This window comes from Vipera berus (assembly GCF_964194415.1).
Source record: "Vipera berus genome assembly, chromosome: 2".
In the NCBI taxonomy this organism is placed as follows: domain Eukaryota; kingdom Metazoa; phylum Chordata; class Lepidosauria; order Squamata; family Viperidae; genus Vipera; species Vipera berus.
In genome coordinates this window covers 244,982,327-245,007,571 of record NC_138203.1, presented here as the reverse complement: position 1 = coordinate 245,007,571, position 25,245 = coordinate 244,982,327, and the positions used below count along the sequence as shown (strand labels likewise).

Genomic DNA, 25,245 nt, shown 5'->3' with positions numbered 1-25,245 from the left:
TTAAAAGTTAATATAACTGAATTAGGAAGTTCCTAAGTAAAGGAACCCATTCAATTTACTTCACTGATAGAGACATGAGATCCACAGATATTTTATTTCATGGTAAGAAACACTTTTCTGGAAATGTAAGATGGGAAACTTTACATTATGTATACTTTCAATAAGTAAAGGAACCCATTCAATTTACTTCACTGATAGAGACATGAGATCCACAGATATTTTATTTCATGGTAAGAAACACTTTTCTGGAAATGTAAGATGGGAAACTTTACATTATGTATACTTTCAATAATTTTAACCAGTCAAAGAACGATAATATAATTAGTTTCATAAATATTTAAGGGCTATTTTCAGTTGTGTCCTATATACAATTTTCACTGGCTCTTTCCATGTTTCATTCATATTAGAATATGCTAATTTTTTTAGTGTAAAGCCACTTGTAGCATTCATAAAAGTATTTGAAGATCTAGAGATAACATTTTTAAATGAGTATAAGTACATAATATTTATGTCATTAATATACATTCATATCTCTTCTTCACAGTCTTATTTCTGTTGTGTTTCTAACCAGCTGAAATCCAATTTTACTATTTTTGTTGACTTTGGCTCACTTGTTCCATTCATCGTGTGTTTTTTGTCTTTCAATATCTTTGAATTAAGGGGGAGGCCCTGAGACAGGTTTTGGTAAATCGTTACTATGGGAACATCAGAAGTGGAGGAAGACGAGAGAGCCTCACCAGCTTTGGCAATGGCCCTTTATCTCCTGCAGGGCCCAACAAACCTGGAGGAGCAGGTAGGATGTTTTGAATGCTGATTAGGATCGAACTCCTGACTGTGGGCAGAGTTTGCCTGCAATATTGCATTCTAACCACTGCACCACTACGACTCATAAGCCTTCAAGGCCATCATAACTTAGATCAGTCACTGACAATGTCATTAAAGGAGGACTATGTATATGTAATGACAGATCTGATCTAAGGAAAAATGTGGGACAGCTAAGAGATTATAATTTTCAATATTTGTAGTGCAAATTGCAGTGCAAATTGTCCACTGATATCTCTGCATTAAAGAATGAAACAAGAAGTGATAAACATGGAGAGACCACATGGGTACAAAGAATAATATTTCTAAATTCTGATCAGTAATAACAGCCCCAAATGACACTTATTTTTATTGTCTTTAACCAACTTGTAAATTTTTCAGGTTTAAAGGAGAACAGGAGAACAGGAGTTAATATTGTTTGTGTCACCACAGTGATTAGTTTATTATACTAGTTTGCACGTAATAATATAAATTCTCTGGGTGGTTTATAATTTGTCTGTAATAGCGTCTGAACTAGCTTTTTTAGAAAAGTTTTTTAGGCTTCCTTTTTCAAATAGTTTTAATTACGTTAAATTTATTCCTGGTTTAGTAATTTATGATTGTTTTACAATAGTTAGGAAACCATTATGATATTGTTTCTATTTATAATGCTATAACATTTGAGCTCCTTGAGGTTGGAAATAATATTAAAAAATAAATAACATTTCTAATAACACCATCACTTGCTAACACCATAAAGAGCAAAGCATGATAGTGCAAAGCAGACAATAAACCAGAACATTTTCACAGTTAAAACTTTCTTTGCTTGCTTTAATTATTTGAATGAAAGCGACATATTTTCTAATGTTGAGAAACTCAAAAGGCTTTATTTGTTTGTTTCTTTTTGTAGGAGGTGGATCAGGATCCAGCTCAACAAGCCGTGGTGAAATGAGTTTGACAGAAGTCCAGTGTCACCTGGATAAGGAAGGAGCATCCAACTTAGTTATAGACCTCATCATGAATGCCACTAGTGATAGAGTTTTCCATGAAAGCATCCTGTTGGCTATTGCCCTACTGGAAGGTGGCAACACAATTATACAGGTAGGAAAACTACTCCCATGCTTCTGTTTTGAATCTTTGCAGAAAAAAACAAACAAACAAGAAGCAGGATTCTGCTAGTTAGAGATCTGTCAGTATATCTGGAATCTTATATGAATTCTCAAAAATGGCTGCCATTGGAGTATCAATGGTCCAAAAATATCTTTACTCAGATGAGTAGGGTACCTTGTTGTCCTCAAATTCTGGTCTTAGACTGGTGCCAAAGCCAATGAAAACTACCAGACACGATGTGCAGGATTGATTTCCTTTTATTGAAGCACTTCAGCAAAAGAGGTCCAGTCAGCAAAATGTCAGGACCCAGAGCAAAGGATTCAACAAGCTTTTATACAGTTTTTCAAGGCGGGATAAAGAAACATTGTCTAATAGGCTTTTTGAAAGCTATCTAAAGCGTCCTCTATTGGCTCCACGCCATCCCTATTTCTAATAAACACTTCAAAGGTTATCTAACAAGTATTCTATTGGCTCTACTTCAACCCTATTCCTAAAAGTTATCTAATAGGCATCCTAGAAGCCTTTTAGCATTTTTTCTATTGGCTCTGTCTTAGCCTTATTCCTTATCTTAACAATATGTGTCTTGTATTATATTCCTGACAGTCTGCTCTTGTTTTTATATTGAAAGGGGCCCCACCAGTCCACACTCCCTCTCCCTTTATCTTTGTTATGCAGGCTTTGCAAACATACATCTCCTCCCTTCCTTCTGAGTTCATGCCATAATTGTACATTTTTACAGCAAATGGCCCATCAACCCTGTTTCCAGCATCTCAATCACCATAGCTTATGTTTTTAAGCAGCCATACGCCATTTCTATTTTTTATTTTTGTCCCTTCAAGTCAGTATTGACTCCTGGTGACTGCCTGGACTAACCCCTGCAGTATTCTTGGCAAGATTTTGCAAGTAGTTTGTTGTTGCTTATTTCTGACAGTTGAGAGAGAGGGACTGAGCCAAGGCCATTCATATGACTTGGGATTAGAACTCACAGTCTCCTGGTTTTGGGGAGTTCGAGTCTCACTGGCTCAAGGTTGACTCAGCCTTCCATCCTTCTGAGGTTGGTAAATGAGGATCCAGATTGTTAGGGACCACATGCTGATTCTGTAAACCGCTTAGAGAAGAGCGTAAAACACTGTGAAGAGGTATATATGTCTAAATGCTGTTGCCATTGCTATTCTAGCCTGGTGCTTTAATCACTACATCAAACTGACTCTCTGTTAGAAAATAGCATTTTTAAACATTATTCATTTATTCATTTATGGTACCTATCTCACAAACACTATTAATAATACATGCAATATGTTGAATCACTAAAAAAAATAATATTAGCAAAGAATTAAAAGCAACAGTGGTCACTGAGAATGAATCTAGCTAAACAATCCACACACACACACCCTGAAGCTTTGCACTGGCTTGCCACAGGGCTGCGTGCTTAGCCCCTACCTGTACTCATTGTACACATATAATTGTGTATCATCCGACCCATCTACTGCAATAATTAAGTTCGCAGATGATACTACCGTAGTGGGTCTTATTACAGGTGGGGATGAGACAGCATACAGGGGGCAGGTACAAAAACTATCCATATGGTGTTTCAACAACAACTTGCACCTGAACATCGGCTAGACGAAAGAGATGGTGCTAGACTTCTGGAGGAAAAAAAGAGGAACCTGCCCCACTTTACATCGGGGGGCGGGGGGCTGTGTGGAGAGAGTTTCCTCCTTTAAATTTCTGGGAGTCTACCTCTGTGAAGATCTTACCTGAAAAGTTAATACAACCCAGGTGGCCTGAAAGGCCCAACAGAGACTACACTTTCTCAGTGTCTTGCCGAAGAACAGGGTAGAGGCTAATGACCCTCTTTTACTGGTCTACTATAGAGAGTGTTCTCTCGTATGGTATTGTGGTTTGGTATGCTGGTCTGACAGCTGCAGATAGGAAAGTATTACAGAGGGTAGTGAGCACAGCACAAGACATTGTGGGCTGTCCCCTGACACCACTGGATGACATCGCGAGGGCTCGCTGCCTTGGAAAAGTGAGGAAAATTATCAGGGATGACTCACACCCTGGTCGGTATCTCTTTACTCTCCTACCATCGGGTAGGAGATATAGGAGTATAGCCAGCCGTACCAACAGGCTGAAGAACAGCTTTTATCCATGGGCTGTTAGGCTCTTGAACGGGGTATAATTTTATAAACTTTATGCATGATTGACTTGCGAGGCCAGTGTGTTGTGCAATTAGCTCACATGGTGTAATAAGATGGAGGGTTTGTTGTCACTGTGAGTTGGGGGTGGGGGCACAAAGGGAGGCTCAGCCAATCTCAATATATACATAGTTGTACTTTGACAAAAAAAGGTTCATTCATTCAATTGACTGAAACTTTTCAATCAGCCAACTCACCTGTGAATCTCCTGGCCCTGGAACACATCCAGGTCTTCATCAGTTTACAAAAGGCTAGCAGAGTCAGGGCCAATCTGTCTCAGGTGGTATGATGCTGCAGAGAGCAGGCACCGCAACAAAATATCATACTCCCAGGGTCCCTTAAGATGTCATTTTTTAACTGAAGGACCCATTGCATGCCTCACCTTCAGAGATACTGGGATAGGTAGAAACAACTATGGAAAAGTGGGTCCTGCAAATATCTGAACTCCATGCCTTGGAGGGCTTTATAGGTGACCACTAGTACCTTAATTCCACCTGAAAGCACACTGGTGCAGTTCACATACCAGAAATGTGCTCATAACTGCCATACTACTGTATTCTGGACTAGCTACAACTTTTGGATAGTCTTCAAGGGCAGTCTTACATAGAGCTCATTGCAGTAAACTACTCTGCAGATGTCTAAGCCATGTTTTTAAGAAGAGGCTAGAGAGTCACTTGTCTGAAATGGTACATGTTCTCCTACTTGAGCAGGGAGCTAGACTAGAAGATGTCCAAGGTCCCTTCCAGATCTAATCCTATCCTATCCTATCCTATCCTATCCTATCCTATCCTATCCTATCCTATCCTATCCTATCCTATCCTATCCTATCCTATCCTATCCTATCCTATCCTATCGTGTAACATGAGCAGTGCCAGGAAGAGCTGCAAGTGTTACACTTTGTATAAAAGCCCTCTTGGCCAGGGCTGCCATCTGCTTTTTAAACAGAAAAAATGATTTCAGAAAGAGCTCCAAATTGCATACCATTTCTTTCTGGGCTAGTGCAACACGAACTAGAATCCACAATCCCCAAAACTCAGTTTGGGCAGGGTCAAGCTAATTTGGTTATTTCCCATCCACATTCCTACATTCTCCAGTCTCTGAGACAGAACCTGCATAACATCACTTGTTTGATCTAGGACAGAAATGTATCACCAGCATAATAGCTAATAATAGCTCATTCCATGTCATCAGATTTCCACACTTAAACATGAATCCTTGAGCTATGCTGTATTTTAAATGAATAGCAATAGCACTTAGACTTATATACCACCCCCACAGTGCTTTACAGCACTCTCTTGGTTTACAAAGTTATCATATTGCTCCCAACAATCTAGGTCCTCATTTTATTGAACTCGAAAGTATGACAGGCTGAGTCAGCCTTGAGCCTCGTCAGAATCAAACTCCAGTCTGTAGGCAGAGTTTGCCTGCAATACTGCATTGTAACTACTGGGCCATTAGGGTGTAATTCTTGTTAATGTTGTAACAAGTTGTCTAATATTTAATTTAAAGTGGGGAACATCAAAAGATAAATTAAACAGGTAAGAACAGAACAGCCTAGGACTGGAATCATAGAGACTCGAACATAAAAGGAGGATATTATATCAAAGCCAAAAGGTCATAGAGAGTTAGAGAGTAAAAGTTCTTTGTTTTGGTAGAGGGGAAATTATTAATGGTTTTTATGAGAAGTGTAGGCAATGGATATCAGGGAGGAGATAGTCAAAGCCAGAGTTAGAGAAATGAAAGTCAGCACAGTTTAACTAAGCAGCAGATTCCAGAAAGCTAAAAGTAAATAGCATAGGTCAATACAGAGAATAAAGATGACAGTGGAATCTTTCCAGAAGAACAGGAGCCAGAGAGAAAGGAGAGGTTAATAATTTGGAATAGTGGAGTTATAGCAGCAAGGTAAGACTTAATTAGAACTTGAGATAAGAAAAATGTAAGAAAAGGAAATCTGATAGGTAGGAGGGTTAGTTAAGCAACCTTTAATTTTTTTTCTGTTCCAAAACATTAAAAACAAATCTATTCTCTTTCTTTCCCTCATCTCTATATGTAGAAGACCAGCTACACTGCTTATTCTCCCCGAGCCCCTGGCCCATACCTAACTAGAAGAGTCTTAAAACCTATTTTGCAGCCTGATAAAAGCCCAGTTACTTCAAGTTACACAGTGTACTGATCTCCTCTTCTGGAGCATCATCCATTCCTGTAATATTGTAGCTAGAAGAGATGGGTAAGAGATAGCATTTGGGTGATGAGCAGCATGCAGACTCACTTCAGGGAGTGGGCATGACTTCCCTTAGGCAGAAGCCCAGAATGAGCAAAATGAAACCCCTCTGCTGACTTTCAACTACCAAACCAACTAGCTAACTTTCCTGTTGATGGTAGTCAAGTTATGAAACAGCTGAACAAGATACCAAGGGTGTAAAAAGGAGCGGGGGGGGGGGGAAGAGAATTTATAGCAAACCTATTCAGTTTTAGCTTTAGCTTTAGTTGTTTTTAGTTTTTGATGCAATCATAGTCCGGTTTTCTGCTCTCTATAGGTATAAACGAAATACAATTCTCCAAGCTAATTAAAATGGCTTCATAAGATGAGATTTGCCCAGGTAATTAATGCACAAATGTTAGAGGATCCCCCCCAAATCAGGACAGAACAGCCCAGGACTTCCTTCTTTTTAATGTAACTTTTTCCCCCCAGCATTTAAATCAGCTACAGGTGGATTCAGGTTAATCCCTATCAGGATTAGTCCTTGATAAGCAGGAAGCGCCAGCCTTTTTAAAGCAAGGTCACGCTATTTTTATTTTATTTTTTAACACAGGAATCAACAAGGATGTTATATAACTTCTATTTATATTCAACTGGCTAGTAGCTGCAGGTATACAAGAGAAGTGAAGGAAGGAATTTAATGAGCTCTGAGGGTTTGTTCACCTTCTCAAGCTGGTAGAAACAGCTTGAGATCTTTCGGTTGGCTTTTTTTTTATGCGTCAGCAAATGAAGCTAGTGGGTGGTGTGGGTAGGTGGACTGACTGGTTGCCATGGTTTTCTTCAGCTCCCTTTTCTCTGCTGTCTCTTCCAAATAAAAAATATTTTAAAGGGTTGCTGACTTCCAGGAGCCAGTAAAACGTCCTTGTTCTCACACCCACATACAAATCCTTCATTCAGGAAGGAAGTAGGATGTGTCTTTCTCCCCTGTGCTGGTAATGTGTGGTTTAAAGGCTCACTATACTTCTGTGGGTGTGTGTTTGCTGCAGCTGTGTTAAATGTGTGAAGAAAGTGGTACTTTTTAAAAATATATTGAAATTGTAGTCCCATGACTCCCACAGACCCAGAACCATCTGCTTGTTCTGCTACATTTTTAATCAGGGCAAGAATAAAAGCAGAACTTGTGATACTACCTGTAATTTTTGCACATAATCTCTTCTCTCCCCCCCATTTGCTCACTTGAAAACATCTTCCCTTTTCTGTTGCTTTCTATACTTGCTCTGGATGTTTGTCCCTAATATAAAAAAGCAGGCAGCTAATTAGCATTTTGGCTGCAGACACCCATCTCGTGCAAGAAAATTTCAGAAATCAAGTACCCATGGCCCATTTGACAGCGTAGATTGTTCCCAGTGGGAGAAAACTAGTAACTCTGGCCTCAGTTCTGAAGATTGATTTGTCACAACATAACTAATACTGGACTGTATGTGAAAATTACAGTCTCTAATTATGGGTAATCTATTGGTGCTTCTGGTTATTTTAAAATCAGATTGTAGTACCCTGTCATAACTATTAAGGAACAAAAGAGAAACCCCTTACCAAACTTCTTGCTGGCTGTGAAAGCTGCCTTGCACCAATCCATTTCCATGTGTAGGATAGTAATAGAAGTTTAATTTAGTTACGATATTTCAGCAACGGAATGGTCCAATATAGACAGTTTCAGGACAAGAGAAAGTGGGGTCTAATGAACACCTAAAATGTTTTTGTTGGCTTTGCAGTTCTTAGTCTTAATACCTGATTGCAAGCGTAAAGACAAGTTTATCTGCAGTGAAAGTTAAGGAAGAAGCTAAATAGATCCTAATGAAGGTGACTTTCAGCCAGTCATTTTCTCTCAGCCCAACTTGCCTCAGAGGGTTGTTGTGAGAAAAATAGGAGGAAGAAAGAGTATTAGATATGTTCTCTTCCTTGAGTTGTTTAGAAAAATAATAAAGGTGGAATATACAATAAATAAGTAAATATATCCAAAGTAGCTGGCTAAAAGTCACCTGAAATGCTAGTCTACTATGGAAGAACTGTCTGTCAAAGCTAACCAAGCTGAGAGGGTTTTTTTTTTAGTTCTTACTATTGCCCTCAACCTGTGTTGTATGCGATAAATGAGACTCTAAGTATTTGTCTGTGAAAAATACATTTTCAAAATTCTTACTTCATACAAGTCTCCAGTTGTATTACTGTAGGTGATTTGGATTTTTGGTATGTTCTTGTATTTTCCTTTGAAGTGGAATCCGATGAAAGGAGGATGCTCTGATCACGTGGAGCTGGAAAGAGCTGACATTGTAATCTACAGTACTTCACTGCTGTCTTACTATCACTTATTGGCCCAACAATATGTGATATAAATTCAAGCTTTTGAAATAAGATAATAATAATAATAATAATAATAATAATAATAATAATAATAATAATAATAATAATAATAATAATAATAATAATAATAATAAGAAGAAGAAGAAGAAGAAGAAGAAGAAGAAGAAGAAGAAGAAGATGGAAGGGTCCTTGGAGGTCATCTAGTCCAACCCCCTGCTCAGGCAGGAAACCCTACACCATTTCAGGCAAATGGCTGTCCAGTCTCTTCTTAAAAACCTCCAGTGTTGGAGCATTCACCACCTCTGGAGGCAGGTTGTTCCACTGGTTAATTGTTCTAACTGTCAGGAAGTTTCTCCTTAGTTCTAGGTTGCTTCTCTCCTTGACTAGTTTCCATCCGTTGCTTCTTGTCCTGCTTTCAGGTGCTTTGGAGAATAGCTTGTCTCCCTCTTCTTTGTGGCAGCCCCTGAGATATTAGAACACTGCTATCATGTCACCCCTCACCCTTCTCTTCGTTAAACTACACATACCCAATTCCAGCAACCGTTCCCTATAATTTGTTTGGCATGATCTGTTTTTGAAAAACAGAGAACAGAATAACAGATTTGGAAGGGATCTTGGAGGTCTTCTAGTCCAACCCCTGTTCAGGGAGGAAGCCCTATACCATTTCAGACAAATGGCTGTCCAATCTCTTCTTAAAAATGTCCAGTGTTGGAGCATTCACAACTTCTGGAGGCAAGTTGTTTCACTGATTAATTGTTTTGTCAGGCAATTCCTCCTTAGTTCTAGGTTGCTTCTCTCCTTGATTAGTTTCCATCCGTTGCTTCTTGTCTTGCCTTCAAGGTGCTTTGGAGAATATTTGACTTCCTCTTCTTTGTGTAACCCCTGATATATTGGAACACTGCCAGTCCTTCCTTTCATCAAACTAGACATACTTTTCAGCAACATGAGGCTCTTTAATCACTTTTGAAATTTGAAAAGGGATCAGACATTTTTAATGTTCTTTTAATCCCACCTTTATAGTGTTTTATAAATAACTCAAAGCAGCAAATATACCTAATGTCTCTTTGTCCTCCTATTTTCCCCACAACAACTCTGTAAGGTGAATTGGGCTGAGACTGAAGTTACTCAACTGACTTTTATGCCCAAAGCAGGACTAGAACACCAGGTTTTTAGCCTAGTGGTCTTAACCACTAGACAATGGGTCTCCAAATTCAGCAATTTTAAGACTTGTGGACTTCAATTTCTAGAATTCTCCAGCCAGCCAGGTTTGGAGATCCCTGCACTAGACCAAGCTGGCTATACTGGTATTGCAAAGCTCGTAGAATCACATCCAAAAACAGATAAATGTTTAGCAAAGTATCTTTCTTACTTTTTAGAATCAAGACCAAAAATTACTGTTTATACTTCCATTTGGATTTTTTTTAACCACTGCAAATGAATGCTTTCCATAAGGATAATTCTTTTCTCAGGCACTTAAATACATTTATGGCCTACATAGAATTCTGGCTACAGACTTGAAATGTCAGTTTAAAACAAGCAGACCTAATGCAATATAGTAGGGAATTTCTAATTACTAAATTTGAGTGAAAGCCAAACTTCTTTATGCAAATTTTTATGTTTCCTGTTGTCTTAGTTAGCACTACAAATAAATAATTATAACTAAAGCGCACACCTAGGTAAAACTGTTTGAAGCAAATGTTTCCAATACATATGGTAAATGTGAAAATTCACAAATTTGAGCAAAATCTAATATGAACAAAACCATCCTTAAGGCATCATTAATGCAGCTTTTTGTTCTAGTACGTCAGATGCATTGCTGTATCACTCATAGTTTCATGATAAGCTTCTACCATTTAAGCAGCAGTTCCCTGGTATACCGTGGAATTAAACCATCAGTGAAACATGCAAACTGCTATTCAGTTTGAGGTTGGTTTAACTGTGGATTTGCTTATATTACGCGAGAATATGTACAAGATATACATACTATATATATACTGATAAGGCCATCTGCAATGCGGTGTATTTTGGCAACTAAAATTCTTGGCTTATCTGCAATATATACAGTATTCATAAATCTATTGAGCATCAAAAATAAATATACTTTGGAAAAATGAGTATGCTTAAACTGAATTCTGATTTGGCGATGCCCAGCATTTGTGAAAGATTCCTAACAGCTTGTAGTACATCACAGTAAAGGATCTGATTGTGAATGTTGCCCAACACATGAGATATGCTAAAGCTTTCAGAAAGAAAGAAAGGCATGTGACATTGTGATCGTGACAAGAAAGAAAATCGGATGAAAGCAGTTCCCAGGAACAAGAATAAATGGAGGAAGAGAAGAAAGAATTCCTAGTATGGAATATTATTATTTGTTTAGTGTATGGCATATCATACATACATGATTATCAGTATATATTAACATTTCAACTAGATTAGTAGAACTCAATAAAATATAAATGTTAAAAAGATCTAATGTTCAAACATCAATGACTAGACCATCTAACCACTGAAGCGCAACATGATTAATATTAAAGAAAAAACAGATATCGGACTGGTATATGTCCTCAGCTTACATCCGGTCACAATGTGATCTAGAGTTTGATGTGGGACTCCGCTGTCATGCTTAGGGGAGGATGCTATGCCCATTTATAGAGAGTCCTGTCAGACGCCATGTGAGATGCAAATCCTATTCATAATTCTCCATTTCTCATATAGTTTCAAAGCCTCACACTTTTATTTCTGAGGTCATCTATATATCTTCCTATAACTGAGCATTTAGGGTCCCATTTGGCTTTCCATTGGGAATTGACATTAAAGTTGTTGGGCAGATATTGTGCAAGTGCCAGTGGGGGCTTCCTGGATTAGGCTTCCTGAATAGGTTTGTGTAATACAGTAGTGGTAAAGAGAGATAAGAGTTAGTCACATATGTGACTGAAGTGAAAAGGGATGGCAGGTGAACTCCTTACATGATCTCACTTAGACCATTTCAGGTTGCAGGAACTAGAAAAGAGCAGTTCAGTACATTTGATTCGTGTCATATTGCAACATTATCCACAGAAGAATGCTAACTTTGTAATTCTCTGCATAAGGTGATCTATGTACTCCTTTTCTGATTTATGTAATAGTATCCTTGGTTGTCAGGTGCTTTCAACCATATGGTCTCTGCTCAGTACTTTACAGAGTTATTTGAAGGCATTACAAGGCACATACACCAAATGAATCAGTCTGTCTTTCTAACTATTTATCTACCCACACATATATGTGTGCACACACGCATTTCATATAGGCTAATTGGAGCAACAGATTAAAGCACTAGTTTTAATTCTCTTCCAAAGTTAGTTGTTATGTTCAGCATACACAATATAGTGCACATATCCTTGCTTTTATGTCTTGAATCCTTTGGGGTACAGTGTCATGGTTCTAATGAATGAGACAAATCAAACAAATTGCAAGCGTATTATTTATCTAAAAAGTGTTAGTAATGAAATGAAACATCAGCACTCATGGAGGGATGCCAGAATCTGAAATCTCCTCCACCCAAACCCATTGTAACACACAAACAATCCCCGCCCTTATCTACACGTCATAAATCACATTATCTCCTCCCATTCTGTACATGGGCTTCTTATCTTCTCAAAATAGTCGTTAGAAAAATTCCTTCCCTCCAAGATTCAAAGTGAAGCAGTTTAAACAAAAGGCTGTCACTTACATTGTCAGTGCAAAAACATGTCAATGTTTGCAGCATTGACATCCAGCCCCGCTTACAAAAAGAACAGATCCCTTAATGTAAACAAACACAAGTTAGGAGCTGACTTTTGGTTTGTTGGGGTGTTTCTCATAAAACTTTTGATAAGTCTGTCAGCTTTCACATCGCTAGATTTCACCCAAATGGCTTCAGACAATGGGTATCCGTTCCATTGTACTAGGTACTGCAATTTTCCCCTAAAGATTCTAGAGTCCAGGATACATTTCACTTCATAATGGGTCTGACCTGCTACTATGAGGGGTCCAGGAGCTTTCTTAGGGGGAGATCTTAAAGCGGAGGCTCGAAAAGGTTTCAGTAAGCTGCAATGGAACACCGGGTGAATTTTCCCCAAAAGTGTGGGGAGTTTCAATTTTACTGTGACCGGGTTGATGATTTTCACAATGGGGAAAGGTCCCAAGAATTTTGGTCCCAATTTCTTGCTGGGTAATTTGAGATGTAACTATTTAGTTGACAGGTAAACCTTTTTCGCCACTTGGAATGTTCTTTGGGGAGCCCTCTTTTTATCAGCCTGTTTTTTTATAAGTCTCAGAAGTCTTCTTTAATGCTGTTTTCGTGTTTCTCCAAACCTCTTCCCACCCCCTTACCCATTGATCAAGTGTCTGGGAAGCAGAGGGCACCTGAGGATAGTCAGGCATCGGGCTGAACTCTTTTCCTGTGGCTACTCTGAAAAGTGTGTAGCCAGTGCTGCTGTGAACAGAATTATTGTAGGCCACCTCGGGAAAAGGGAGAAGGTCAGTCCAGTTTGTCTGTTGGTAAGAAATAGCATCTGAGGTATTGCTCCACCATTTTGTTAGCGGATTCTTCAGCCCCATTGGTAGCTGGATGAAAAGCAGATGATAAGCTTTGAGATGATCCAATTAATTTAAGGAAATTCCTCCAAAATTTTGCTGTGAACTGCACTCCTCTATCTGAAATTATTCGCTTAGGGGCACCATGCAGTCGGTAGATATGTTTCAGGAACAATTTAGTCAGTCATTGTGCAGAAGGGAGTCCTTTACAGGCCATAAAATGAGCCTGCTTCAAAAACAGATCTATCACAGTCCATATGACAGTATTTCCTCTACTGTTGGGTAGGTCTACAATAAAGTCCATAGCTATTTCTTCCCATGGTTGAGAAGGGTCTGCTACTGACTGCAGTAGCCCAGAGGTTTTCCCTGGAATTCTTTTCATGGTGGCACATACGGTACAACTCTTGACATAGTTTTCCACATCTCGTTTTAGTCCCGGCCACCAAAATTGCCGGTGGATGAGGTGTAGAGTTTTTAAATATCTGAAGTGTCCAGCCTGTTTTACATCATGGCTGTGTCTTAGACCATTGAGACGGAGGGTTTCAGGTAGATACAATTTTTCCCCATGTATGCCAAACCATCCCTGCATGTTAGGGAGGTTTGATTATCTTTGAACCATTGATCAGTAAGGAGCTCTCATTTTATCTTCTTCACTCTTGGGTCATCAGAATTAGGGGTTCTGCGAGGTGTGATTTGTGCTGCAGGTTGTGAGCTGGGGATAATTGGCTCGTAGACCTCTTCACATTCACTTTTGTACTGTGGCAGTCGGGATAGTGCATCAGCTAGGAGGTTTTTATTTCCTGGTATGTACTTTAAAGTAAAGTTAAAACAGTTAAAGTACTGTGCCCATTGCACTTACTTTGGGGACAATATGTAGGGAGTTTTTAGTGCCTCTAAATTTTTGTGATCTGTCCATACTTCAAAAGGCACCTTGGTCCCTTCTAAATAGTGTCACCAGGTTAATAGCCCCCACCTAATTGCGAAGGCCTCCTTCTCCCAAACTGTCCATCTCCTCTCACCTTCCATGAATTTCTTAGAGATGTAGGCACAAGGTTGTAGGACTCCACTTTTATTCTTTTGTAATAACACACTCCGACTGCCAAGTCACTGGCATCTGCTTGAATTACAAAGGGCTCCCCAGGGCAGGGTGCTTTAGGACCGGTTCAGCCGCAAATAGTCTTTTTAAATTCTCAAAAGCTTTCTGACAACTCATAGTCCATGCTAGTGGTTGGCTAGGGTGCGGTTTTCCCCCTCCCTTACCCGTTTTGAGTAGTTCTGTAAGGGGTAGAGCAATCTCAGCAAAAGAGGGAACGAACTGACGATAGAAATTGGCAAACGCTAGGAAGCTTTGGAGCTGTCTGTGAGTCTTTGGGGGCTGGGGCCCCCTGCAGTCCAAATGGCATGACTTTGAATTGGTAGCTTCCCAAAGGGCAGTTGAAGGCCGTTTTCCACTCATCCCAGATTCTCAATGGCTGATGATTTGACATCTTCCCATTCTGCTTCTGGGGCCTCTTGCTGCACAGTCTGGCCTCCGTATTCTCTACTGGAGTGGTTCCAGCTTGATGACGAGATAAGCTCAAATTCATCTTGCCACAGAAAACTATTTATTAATTCCTCTTCAGAGGTTTTTTAAAATGTATGTCTTTGATATTAAATATATTTCATTTTTATTTTTAAACTAACAATTTATTGGGCTTTTATTTTGCTACAGCACTCCTTTTTTTGTCGCTTGATGGAAGATAAGAAATCAGAAAAATTCTTCAAAGTGTTTTATGATCGTATGAAAGTTGCTCAGCAAGAAATCAAGGCCACAGTCACAGTTAACACCAGTGATTTGGGAAATAAAAAGAAAGATGATGACTCCGACAGAGATGTGCCAGCAAGGAAGAGAGGTAAGGCTCAAGAGCTACAGTAGAGTATGACCAACTGAAAGTAAATAATTCATCATGTGATTAAGTATTTTATTGATCCCATGATTCCGGTTCACAGCATGGAAAAGAGTGCTATCCTGCCATGACATCATCTTCCTTCCTCAACCTTTTGGGATATGGCAATTACTAAAATGGTGACAGGTATTCTCAGTATTGGTATATCCAGCCAGCTTCAGTAGCTTGACATGTTGCTTCATATTTTCATTTAACATTCTTTGCTCTGCAGGCAGTAGGTCTAGAATTCTATAATTAAAAGCAGACTTTCTATGTCTCAATTCAGTCTAAAGATAAATTAGATTTTTTCCCAACCACTTTCGGATTGGAAAGATTAGCTAGCGACATCACCATTGCCCATTGAACACAGCATCCTAACCACGAGACCCACACTGTTCTGACATGCAGGTATGATGGATCAGTACATATTGCCAATAAGGATGAAATATAATAGATTGTTCCTAATAATTTAATAGTTGTTGTACTAAGAAGTTGTTCCTAGAATTGGTGTACTAGGTTGTTCCTAGTAGTCAAGAATATGAACTGATGCTTTATACGGCCATAATACATATGGTAAAGACATAATTTTGAGGAGCAGAAGATAGGTATTTTTATACTACATATTTTAAGTAAAAAATAAACAGATGTACTAACTGTGGATCCAGTGGATAAAATAAGCACCATATTTACCCAAAAGAAGTAAGGTTCATCCCTACCTGGTAATTACCTGTGAGTTGGGGTGAGGAAGTAATAAGCATAAACTATACCTCTGTAAATGAAAGACCAGGAGGCTTAACTCAATCTAGATATCCCTGCTGAAAACCCTGGATGGTTTTCAAGAGTGTGGTGAAGAATGGTATTATTATTCACTACTTTTAAATAGGATGCCTTATTGTAAAGGTGGATGATTTTAATCAAAAAGTTCTAAAGTCAGTTAATACAAGTAGTCCTCAAATTACAACAGTTCATTCAGTTACCATTCAAAGTTACAACACATCTGGAAAAAGTTACTTATGACTGTTATTCACATTTATGACCATTGCAGCATCCCCAAAGTCACACGATCAAAATTCAGATGCTTAGCAACTGACTCATATTTAGGTTGCAGTATCTTGGGGTCATGTGATCACCTTTTGTGACCTTCTGACAAGCAAAGTCAATGGGGAAGCCATATTTATTTAACAACTGTGGCAAGAAAAATCGTAAAATGGGGCAAAACTCGCATTAACAAATATCTCACTTTACAACTAAAATTTAGGGGTCAATTGTGTTGTAAATTGAGGAGTACCTGTATTATTTTCTTGGTTTAGGATCTTCCCTGTTTTGTAATGAGGCATCTGGACACACACACTCACACACGCACACGCACACTTACCTCCACGTATTTATTGCCCAGCAGGACTTGTCCAGGACCCATTACAGGTGATAGATAAAGTGGAAAGCTGAATATTTCACAGGATTTTTGTCACTATGTTCCTGCCTGTGCTATTTTGGAGAATTTTTCCTCATAAATTGTTAAGATATCAGTGAGGGGCATGGTCATCTCTTCTTTTGATAACTTGAAGCCCTGTCCAAGCAGAACTTGGATTTTTATTCATTAAGCAATGAAAATGGCAGCATGAGAATAAGCTGCATCCACAGTTCGTCATATTTAGAATGGAGGTTGCTGTTTCCAGCATTTATGCCACTTGAATGCACTTGTATTTTTATTTTATTTTTTTGCACTGCAGCTCCTTTTGTTGACATAGCAGACGCAGGTTTTTAAGCTGGCTTTTCCAGAGCCTGATGCTAATTAGGGCCGAGAGGAAGTAACTGACCTAAGGTCATTTGGCTAGCTCCCATGTTCTAGGGTAGGCTAGAACCTGGGTCTTCCCTGGCTCTAGGCTGGCACCCTAGCCACTATCCATAATGTCTGTTGCTTTGTCATATGTAAAATATGCTCATTTGAATCAGTGACTGTCTCAAGTTTCATTAATTCTGAGCAGTCTGACAGAATCTGGATCTAATCCAATATGCTGAAGTGCAAAAGGAGGAGGAACTTCTGTTTATCCAAAGGAATTGCACTATACTTTTAATGAACCCAGCATGGCTCATCTTGGAAACTCTCCCTTTCCCCTCAGCATGGCTGGCTCAGGAATTCTGGGAGTTGAAGTCCACGAGTCATAAAAGAGCCAAAATTGCCTACCCCTGTACTAGGTGTTTCGGTGGCAGTTTCTAGACCCTTGCTGGCAAGTCTGTTTTATAATAACTAAGTATCATTTACTAAAACTTTTAATGACTGTATTTATGTTTATTTAATCTACAAAGAACTGTCTTTTTGAGGCTATTTCTATGTATTGCTAGAAACGAGATGAATCAGGCTGGCTTGTTAAACTTATTATACTAATCTGGATACTTTTACTACAAAAAGCCAAAATGCTCGATGGCCAATGTGTGAATCTTTCTGGAAATGGTAAAGAGGACTGCGTCATTATTTGCTAATGGGATCTGTCATTGTGCATTATAGCATTAAGAGAACCCCTGACCCAAATAACAGAGGAAGCGAGAGATCAGTTGGTTGAGGCCTCCACCGCAACAAGGAAAGCATTTAACACCTACAGAAGAGAAGCCGACCCTGATGATCATTATTCAGCCATAGAAGGAGCACAGTCTGTGGCAGATAAAAACAAAGACGAGCTGGAGATGAGTCCTGTCATCACAATAATGCAGCCCATTTTACGGTTTTTGCAGTTGCTGTGTGAAAACCACAACCGGGATTTGCAGGTACACAAGCAGTCTTGCCACCTATGGGGCATGCTCAGGAGCCCCAGTGTGTCTGGCAATGCCTTACTTGGCCTGATCTGAATGTTGAAGGTTTTTAGTTAATTAGTTGAGAAGCTATCATGTTGCCAAACCTAGCACCAGCCTCAAACATCATCTTTATGTGGATGGATGGATGGATGGATGGATTGATAGTCAAGGTATTGTAGGAGGTGAAGCTGGAGTGAAAAGATTCTCACTAATTTAACTACTAGTAAACAAGCACTTTGGGACTAGCAAAACACTCCATAGCCACCATATTGTAAGAACATCCATAGCACGCTCTCAAATTTCAAAAATGCCCAAGAACCCAGAAAGTGGGAACCTCTGGGGGACCTAAAAACATGTCTAACAATTCTTTTCTTCTCAGAAGAGAGTTGGATTACTCAAACTGAGAACAAGGGATAATTTGTTAGTTTTTCCTTTAGCAGAAGAAATTTGGTTTCCTGAAGCAAAACCAATGGTGCTTTTCTTTTCTGTCACAATCAGAACTGTAAGAAGCCTTACTGTACCACTCAAGCACTATTCTTGTTTTTATCCATCTCCTCAATTTTTCCATTCCCTGACTCTCCCTGGCTGATGCTTCCTGTGTGGAACAGCTGGTTCTAACACACATGGTTACGTTATGAACCGGAAAGCCCAACTCACTGAGCAGCAAAGGATTATCCTACTGAATCTGAAATTGAAGTTGTGTGATATTCTTGGTTCCCTTGTGGAAACCTGGAAGCTAATGGAGGCTGCAAAATAGGGCAGGAAGTGCAAACTTCTGCAGCCTATAACTTGTCCACCTCAGAGATAAGAGTATTTCTTCTTAGACCTAAACTGTTAGGCCTAAGATTATTTGGATTTTTGCTATAAAACCCCAAATAATCTGAAAACCCCCAAATAATCTTTGATCGTTCCCTGAATATTTATCTTAGGGTTTTTCCATACTGCAGCTTGAAACTGCTCTACACTGGCACGTAAACTGGCTAGAAACTAAACGGGTTCAAAAAACTCCCTTTCAGACTTCAACCTCTTATTTACAGAATAGCCATGGTCTATTTTGTCTTGACTTTGTTTACTACAGCCCCAAAGTGTGAACTCTCTTGCTTCTTTATCCTTGCCATCCACCTTGGAAAAGCAAACTGAGTTGTTTTCCTTTCTGTGGCTGAGTATTTGGGAATGTGGCTTCTATTGATTAATCTTTTCAATGGGGCCATTGACTCCCACTCATATTTAACTGGTCTATTTCCTCCATAATAGACCAGTAGGGAAAAAGAAACACCATGGTTTCTACCACTCTATCAATTGGATTAGAGGAAGAAACAGGCAAAACAGCTGGATCCCTGACTAAACCAGAGAACTCATGAGGATTTCACCAGTGAACTCTTGAAAACAAAAGAAAACACCTTCCATTGATTAACTTTGTACCTAGTAGTTGCAGAAAAGCATTGCCATTTGCAAATTTCAAGACATTTTTGGGAAAGATTATCTGGCTGAATCCAGTGTCATTTCTTTCAAACTGTCCTAATTATTATTATTATTATTTTTCTTGTCCTCTCCTTCTGGGCTTCATCTCCCCACCATCCAGGGAAGGAAATGGAAAAGGAAAAAGGAAGCTTTTTGCTCTTTTTTTTCAGCTTGTACCCTGAAAGAAAGCAGATTAACAGAAGGTAGAAAGAAGATCAAAAGGATTGGTGATTTGTCTTCTACTTTCCCAGGAACACTGACAAAGATGCCACCAATGTGGCAAAGATGATTTAGCGAGCATTGGAGAAAAAGATTGGGGAGGGTCTGATGCTTTGTCTCCCTCACCCCATCCATGTGCTGAAAAAACATACGCGGAACAATTCAGATCTCTGCACCTCTGCTGTTGATGTCTATTGTAAATATGCTTCTCGAAGACCATGCTGCAGCAGGAATTTCACACTGCTGTTTAGATGGGAAAATCTATCAATATATCAGTACAACAGCATATACAGAGGACTGTTTTGCTCTGTGCATGGGTTAATAGAAAAGTGTTTCCAGTACAGATACCAGCAGATACCATTGTATTTGAAAAAAATTATGAGAATAATATTAAAAAGTAAAATTCATAACTTTTTTCTTTCTCTGTTATTGCCATGCTCATCTCTAGAACTTCCTACGTTGCCAAAACAACAAGACTAATTACAACCTAGTGTGTGAGACATTACAGTTTTTAGATTGTATTTGTGGAAGCACAACTGGAGGACTTGGACTGCTTGGGCTGTACATTAATGAGAAAAATGTAGCATTGATCAACCAAACTCTGGAAAGTTTGACAGAGTACTGCCAGGGACCATGCCATGAAAATCAGGTATTGTAGTTGGGACAAATGGGAGATGTGGCTGGCTTGTTGCAAATTGAGAGGCTGACTTGGAACACTGAGAATATTTTGGAATGTTTAAGTTTCAACCTGTAGCCTTATTAAGAAAAGAAATACACATGTGATTTTATTCTGCATCGTACCAGAGGTCCCCCTACACTGAGGTTTATAGCAGTGTTAGAAAGGTATAGCATGGAAATTTCCTATTAGGGAGAGGATAATTATAGGTAAAGGGACGCGGTGGCTCAGTGAGTTAGGACGCTGAGCTTGTCGATCAGAAGGTCGGCTGTTTGGCGGGTCGAATCCCGAGTGCCGCGTAACAGAGTGAGCGCCTGTTACTCGTCCCAGCTTCTGCCAACCTAGCAGTTCGAAAGCACATAAAAATGCAAGTAGAAAAATAGGGACCACTACGGTGGGAAGGTAACAGCGTTCCGTGCGCCTTTGGCATCTAGTCATGCCGCCCACATGACCACGGAGACGTCCTCAGACAAGCGCTGGCTCTTCGGCTTTGAAACGGAGATGAGCACCGGCCCCTAGAGTCGGAAACGACTAGCATGCATGTGCGGGGGAACCTTTACCTTTACCTTTTAATTATAGGTAAATGCTGTTACTCCACTATTACCAAATTGCAGATCCCCTTTGTGTGTGTGGGCACTCATGTGCATACAGGTGCATGGTTCTAAATCAGTTTTGACTCATGGCAACCTCTTGGATAAGTCCCTGCAAGTTTTTCTGCAAAATTTTGAAAGTTGTTTGCCATTGCCCTCTACTTCCTAGGGCTGAGAGGGATTGACTGGCCCCAAATCATCTTGCTGGCTTTATGCCTAAAGTAGAATTAGAGTCTCTGGCTTTGTTAACCACTACGTCAATCCAATATTTCACTGGGTACTGCTTTTCAGAAGTTCCAAATGAATCCATAATTATTTTATTTTACATAATCATACACCTAAGTTCACACACATATTGACATTTACAATTGGTATTTAGAAATGTTACTATAATGCCACTACATATACTGAATTGTAGCTCAGGTGTCTGTTTTGTTGACATTCCCTAGTCTTTCTTCAATATTATTTTAGACTACATTCTTCTCTATTCTATGGTAAAGAGTAACTTCATATAAACCTGTGATTACATTTATATTATCCCTTAACTAAGTTTCCAAAGTATTGCACAAACTGTGCAAAGCAACAGTAAACATCCAAATGCTCTAATAAAAATGTGGGATCAAAATTTTAAGACATGAAAGGCAAAATAATCTTCTCAGTTCTCCAATAGTAGATCAACAAAACAGAATTAAAGTTATTAATTATGGCATTTATATGCTGAGTAGTCTCATTTTCTTCCAACTGGTTTTTATGTAAGAAATGTGGGAAACAATTATAAATAGGGACAGGGAGAACTTCTCCTAATTTTGCACAATGACCTGTGGGTTAATTTTATAAAATAATCATGCTATATATCGTTGTTAACTTATCTTTTCCACTCCCTCACTCCTTATGCAGAACTGCATTGCTACTCATGAATCCAATGGTATTGATATAATTACAGCATTAATTCTCAATGACATCAACCCCCTGGGGAAAAAAAGGATGGATCTTGTACTAGAACTGAAGGCAAGTAGATACTTTAACAGTGAGAACTGTCACTATTACAAGAGCAAAACAAACATTTATGGTCAGATTGGTTGTGCAAACTCTCAGTAACCACAAGAAATTCACCGAATGCCTTGGACCAGGCATGTCAAACTCGTGACATAGCACGACGTAGCACGACTTTTCCCCCATTGCCGGCAATGGGGTAGGTGCGGTTTCAGTATGATGCATCCGGCCTGCGGCCCGGCAGTTTGACATGCCTGCCTTGGACAACGTAGCACGTAGAAGAATTAAGTTTGAATAAAACTTAAACTACACTAAACTAATTAAATATGACCCGATGTAAATTTGAAAGAAGGTGATTTAATTCATTTCTTGTATGTTTAATTAACTATTAAAATGCAGGCTCCAAATAGTCATGAATGTCATGAATCTGGTCTATCAGATGGGTTTGACACATGCCATGCAACTGAAACTCTATAGAAAATTTAAACCACGGGTGTCAAATTCTATCGCGTCACGTGACGCATCGTGACTTTTTTTGCCTTTGCGGAGCTGGGGTGGGCGTGGCCTGCACGTGACACATCCGGCCCACGGGCTGCCAGTTTGACAACTCTGATTTAGACATTGGGAGCAGGCTATTCAGATCTATAGGTAAGAAAACAAACTGCAATAAAACAGTCTTCGTGTAGTGGTACTTTATGGTGGGAACTGCAGTTTACAGAATCATAAGTTTTTAAGCATTGTAGGACAGTTATACAAATAACTCTTGCTGGAATTTGTTAGTCATAATCTAACTTGCTTTCAACATAGTCTGCTGTGTGACATATAGATATAAAACAAAAGCCCAAAACTGTGATCAAACCTTCCTGTTCATTGTCATATGAAGGAAAAAATAGTCATGGCAACAGTAGTCAGCTACTGCAGGGATGGAATTCTGCATTCTGTATTTCTTCGAAACAAAACTTAGTAACATATTCAACATGCAAGATTTTAACTTATTGTGTTAAGTATTTTGTAGGAATCAGGTCTGTTTTGTAGCGTCTCAAATATTGGGTGTACTGTACTGCCACAGCCCTGATTTGAATGTAAATTACTTTTCCTAAGTATTTAAAGAACACGGGTTTTTAGCAGCTGGTTTTATCTTCTTTGTACATACAGATAATTTGTAGACTCTTTCATTTGTTCTTTGTTGCTTTGTCGTCTGCCAAGTTTTCTAAAATGCAGTAGGTAGTAGTCATATTCATCTGCGTTTTCTTCAGACGTATTTTTGTTTTTGGCAATACATGGATATTTTAATCGGCTTCATTTCCTTTGAAATTCCTCTTTTTTTCCCCCCCTTCAGAATAATGCCTCGAAGTTACTCTTGGCTATAATGGAAAGTAGGCACGACAGTGAGAATGCAGAAAGGATCCTTTATAACATGAGACCAAAAGAACTGGTATGTTTCCAAGAATTTGCTTCCATGAATTTGGACAGCATGAAATTACCTTGCTGCCAGATGCACGATTAAGATCACACTATTTTGGATCTTATAAGTTGAGGCCTTGCCTTAACTCAGCCCTATGATGCTTAGCAGTAAATTGAAAAAGCTTTGTTCTATATACACAGGCACATTTTAAGTTAGCTTAACTTGAGAGCTTAAAAAGCATTATTTTCTATTAGTGACTACTAATATTAGTGTCTACTATTAGACACAGTATCATTTTAACTGTGATCATCTGTACTGGAAATATAGTTCTATTGTATCTTGTATGGTGGGGTTACAAGCAAAGTTCAGGTGAAATAGAGAAGAGAAAATTTATTTTATAAGGTAGAATTATATTAAACTATATAGAAATATAGCATGACAACATGGTGGCATTTATATCCAGGTTGCATTCTCACAGATAGAAGGAAAGGACATTTGTATTGATTTTTGCCATCAGCTTTTTGTGATCTTGAAAGATTTGCTCGAAGGGATAGGAGGACTTTCACGAGTACTGTGGGAGCCAATTCAAGGGATGGAAAAAGCAGTTCCTCTGCTTCCCTTCTGTTAGCCAGATTTCGCAGTGGATCAAAATGAAACAAAAACGTTCATGGACAGAAGGATTTTACTTTGTATGTTCAGTGTAAAAGACCGATTGAAAGAACTTGAAAGAAGACGTGCTGAAATAATTAGCTGTTCTGACAAGCCACTCTCCCACTTACTTTCATGTCAAGGTAGTCCTTGACTCACAACCATTCATTTAGCCACCATTCGAAGTTACAACAGCACTGACTTATGACTAATGCTTGCCCTTATGATCATCACAGCAATCCAAGGTCACATGATCAAAATTTGGGCACTTGGCAACAACACATATTTTCAGTGGTTGCAGCATCCCAGGGACAGGTGATCTTCTCGGTCAGCTTTAGACAAAGTCAGTGGGAGAAGCCGGGTTCACTTAATGACCTTGTGATTCACTTAACAACTGTAGTGATTCTCTTAACAACCATGGCAAAGAACATTGGCAATGGAAATTGTGGTCCAGTTATGGCTATAAGTCAAGGATTACCTGTAGTTAAGAATAGCATGTCCAGTAACACTTAAGCTCAATCTAGATCAGGTGTCCCCAAACCCTGTCCATGGACAGGTACCGGGCTGTGGCCTGTCAGCAACCAGTCCTCACAAACAAACAAAGCCCCATCCATGGAATGCAGGCAGCACACAAAACCACTCACTCTCCGGTCCGTGGAAAAACGCCATGGAACCAGTCCCTGGCGCCCAAAAGGTTGGTCTAGATACTTGAGAAGTTATGACACTCTAGCACTTCACTGATGAAGATAGTGAAATAGTGAAGAAGAAAAAAGCTGCTGAAATGTTATCACTGTTTTTTGATTCTGAGATTCATTTTACTTATTTTGATGGATCTCTTAATATCTCTATGCTGATAAGATGTATGTGTATGATTTAAAATAATATAAAATAATACCGGTCCAGACAGGAAGGCGGTGCAGAGAGTGGTGAGGATGGCAGAAAAGATTATTGGCAGTTCCCTCCCTTCTGTCCAGGACACAGCATATAAGCGTTGCTTGAGTAGGGTCCACAGCAGGGGTAGGCAACCTTGGCTCTTTTATGACTCGTGGACTTCAACTGCTGACTCAGGAATTCTGGGAGTTGAAGTCCATGAGTCATAAAAGAGCCAAGGTTGCCTACCCCTGGTCCACAGGATTGTCTGGGACACTCCATGTCTATGGAGATTGTCAGTCATCCAGGTCATGGATATCCCAAAGGTGCTTTTTTCATGAGGCAACTGGACTTTCTTGTTTTTCTTTGAAGACTTCTCATCCAAGAAGCTTATTCCTCTCTCTGGGACATTACACATCCTCTTCACAAATTGTTTGCCTTATTACC

The 25,245-nt window shown here is 39.3% G+C and overlaps 1 protein-coding gene across 1 annotated transcript in view; it reads left to right on the top strand.

Annotated features, from left to right (window-relative positions):
• The window catches only part of ITPR1 (inositol 1,4,5-trisphosphate receptor type 1), a 201,613-nt gene that overhangs the window by 125,028 nt on the left and 51,340 nt on the right, over window positions 1–25,245 (top strand). The window contains exons 38-44 of the mRNA XM_081318646.1: window positions 661–793; window positions 1,712–1,902; window positions 14,933–15,113; window positions 17,653–17,909; window positions 20,065–20,265; window positions 21,780–21,890; window positions 23,215–23,310. Of these exons, the coding sequence (XP_081174772.1) occupies window positions 661–793; window positions 1,712–1,902; window positions 14,933–15,113; window positions 17,653–17,909; window positions 20,065–20,265; window positions 21,780–21,890; window positions 23,215–23,310 (1,170 nt within the window). The remainder of the gene's footprint in view (window positions 1–660; window positions 794–1,711; window positions 1,903–14,932; window positions 15,114–17,652; window positions 17,910–20,064; window positions 20,266–21,779; window positions 21,891–23,214; window positions 23,311–25,245) is intronic.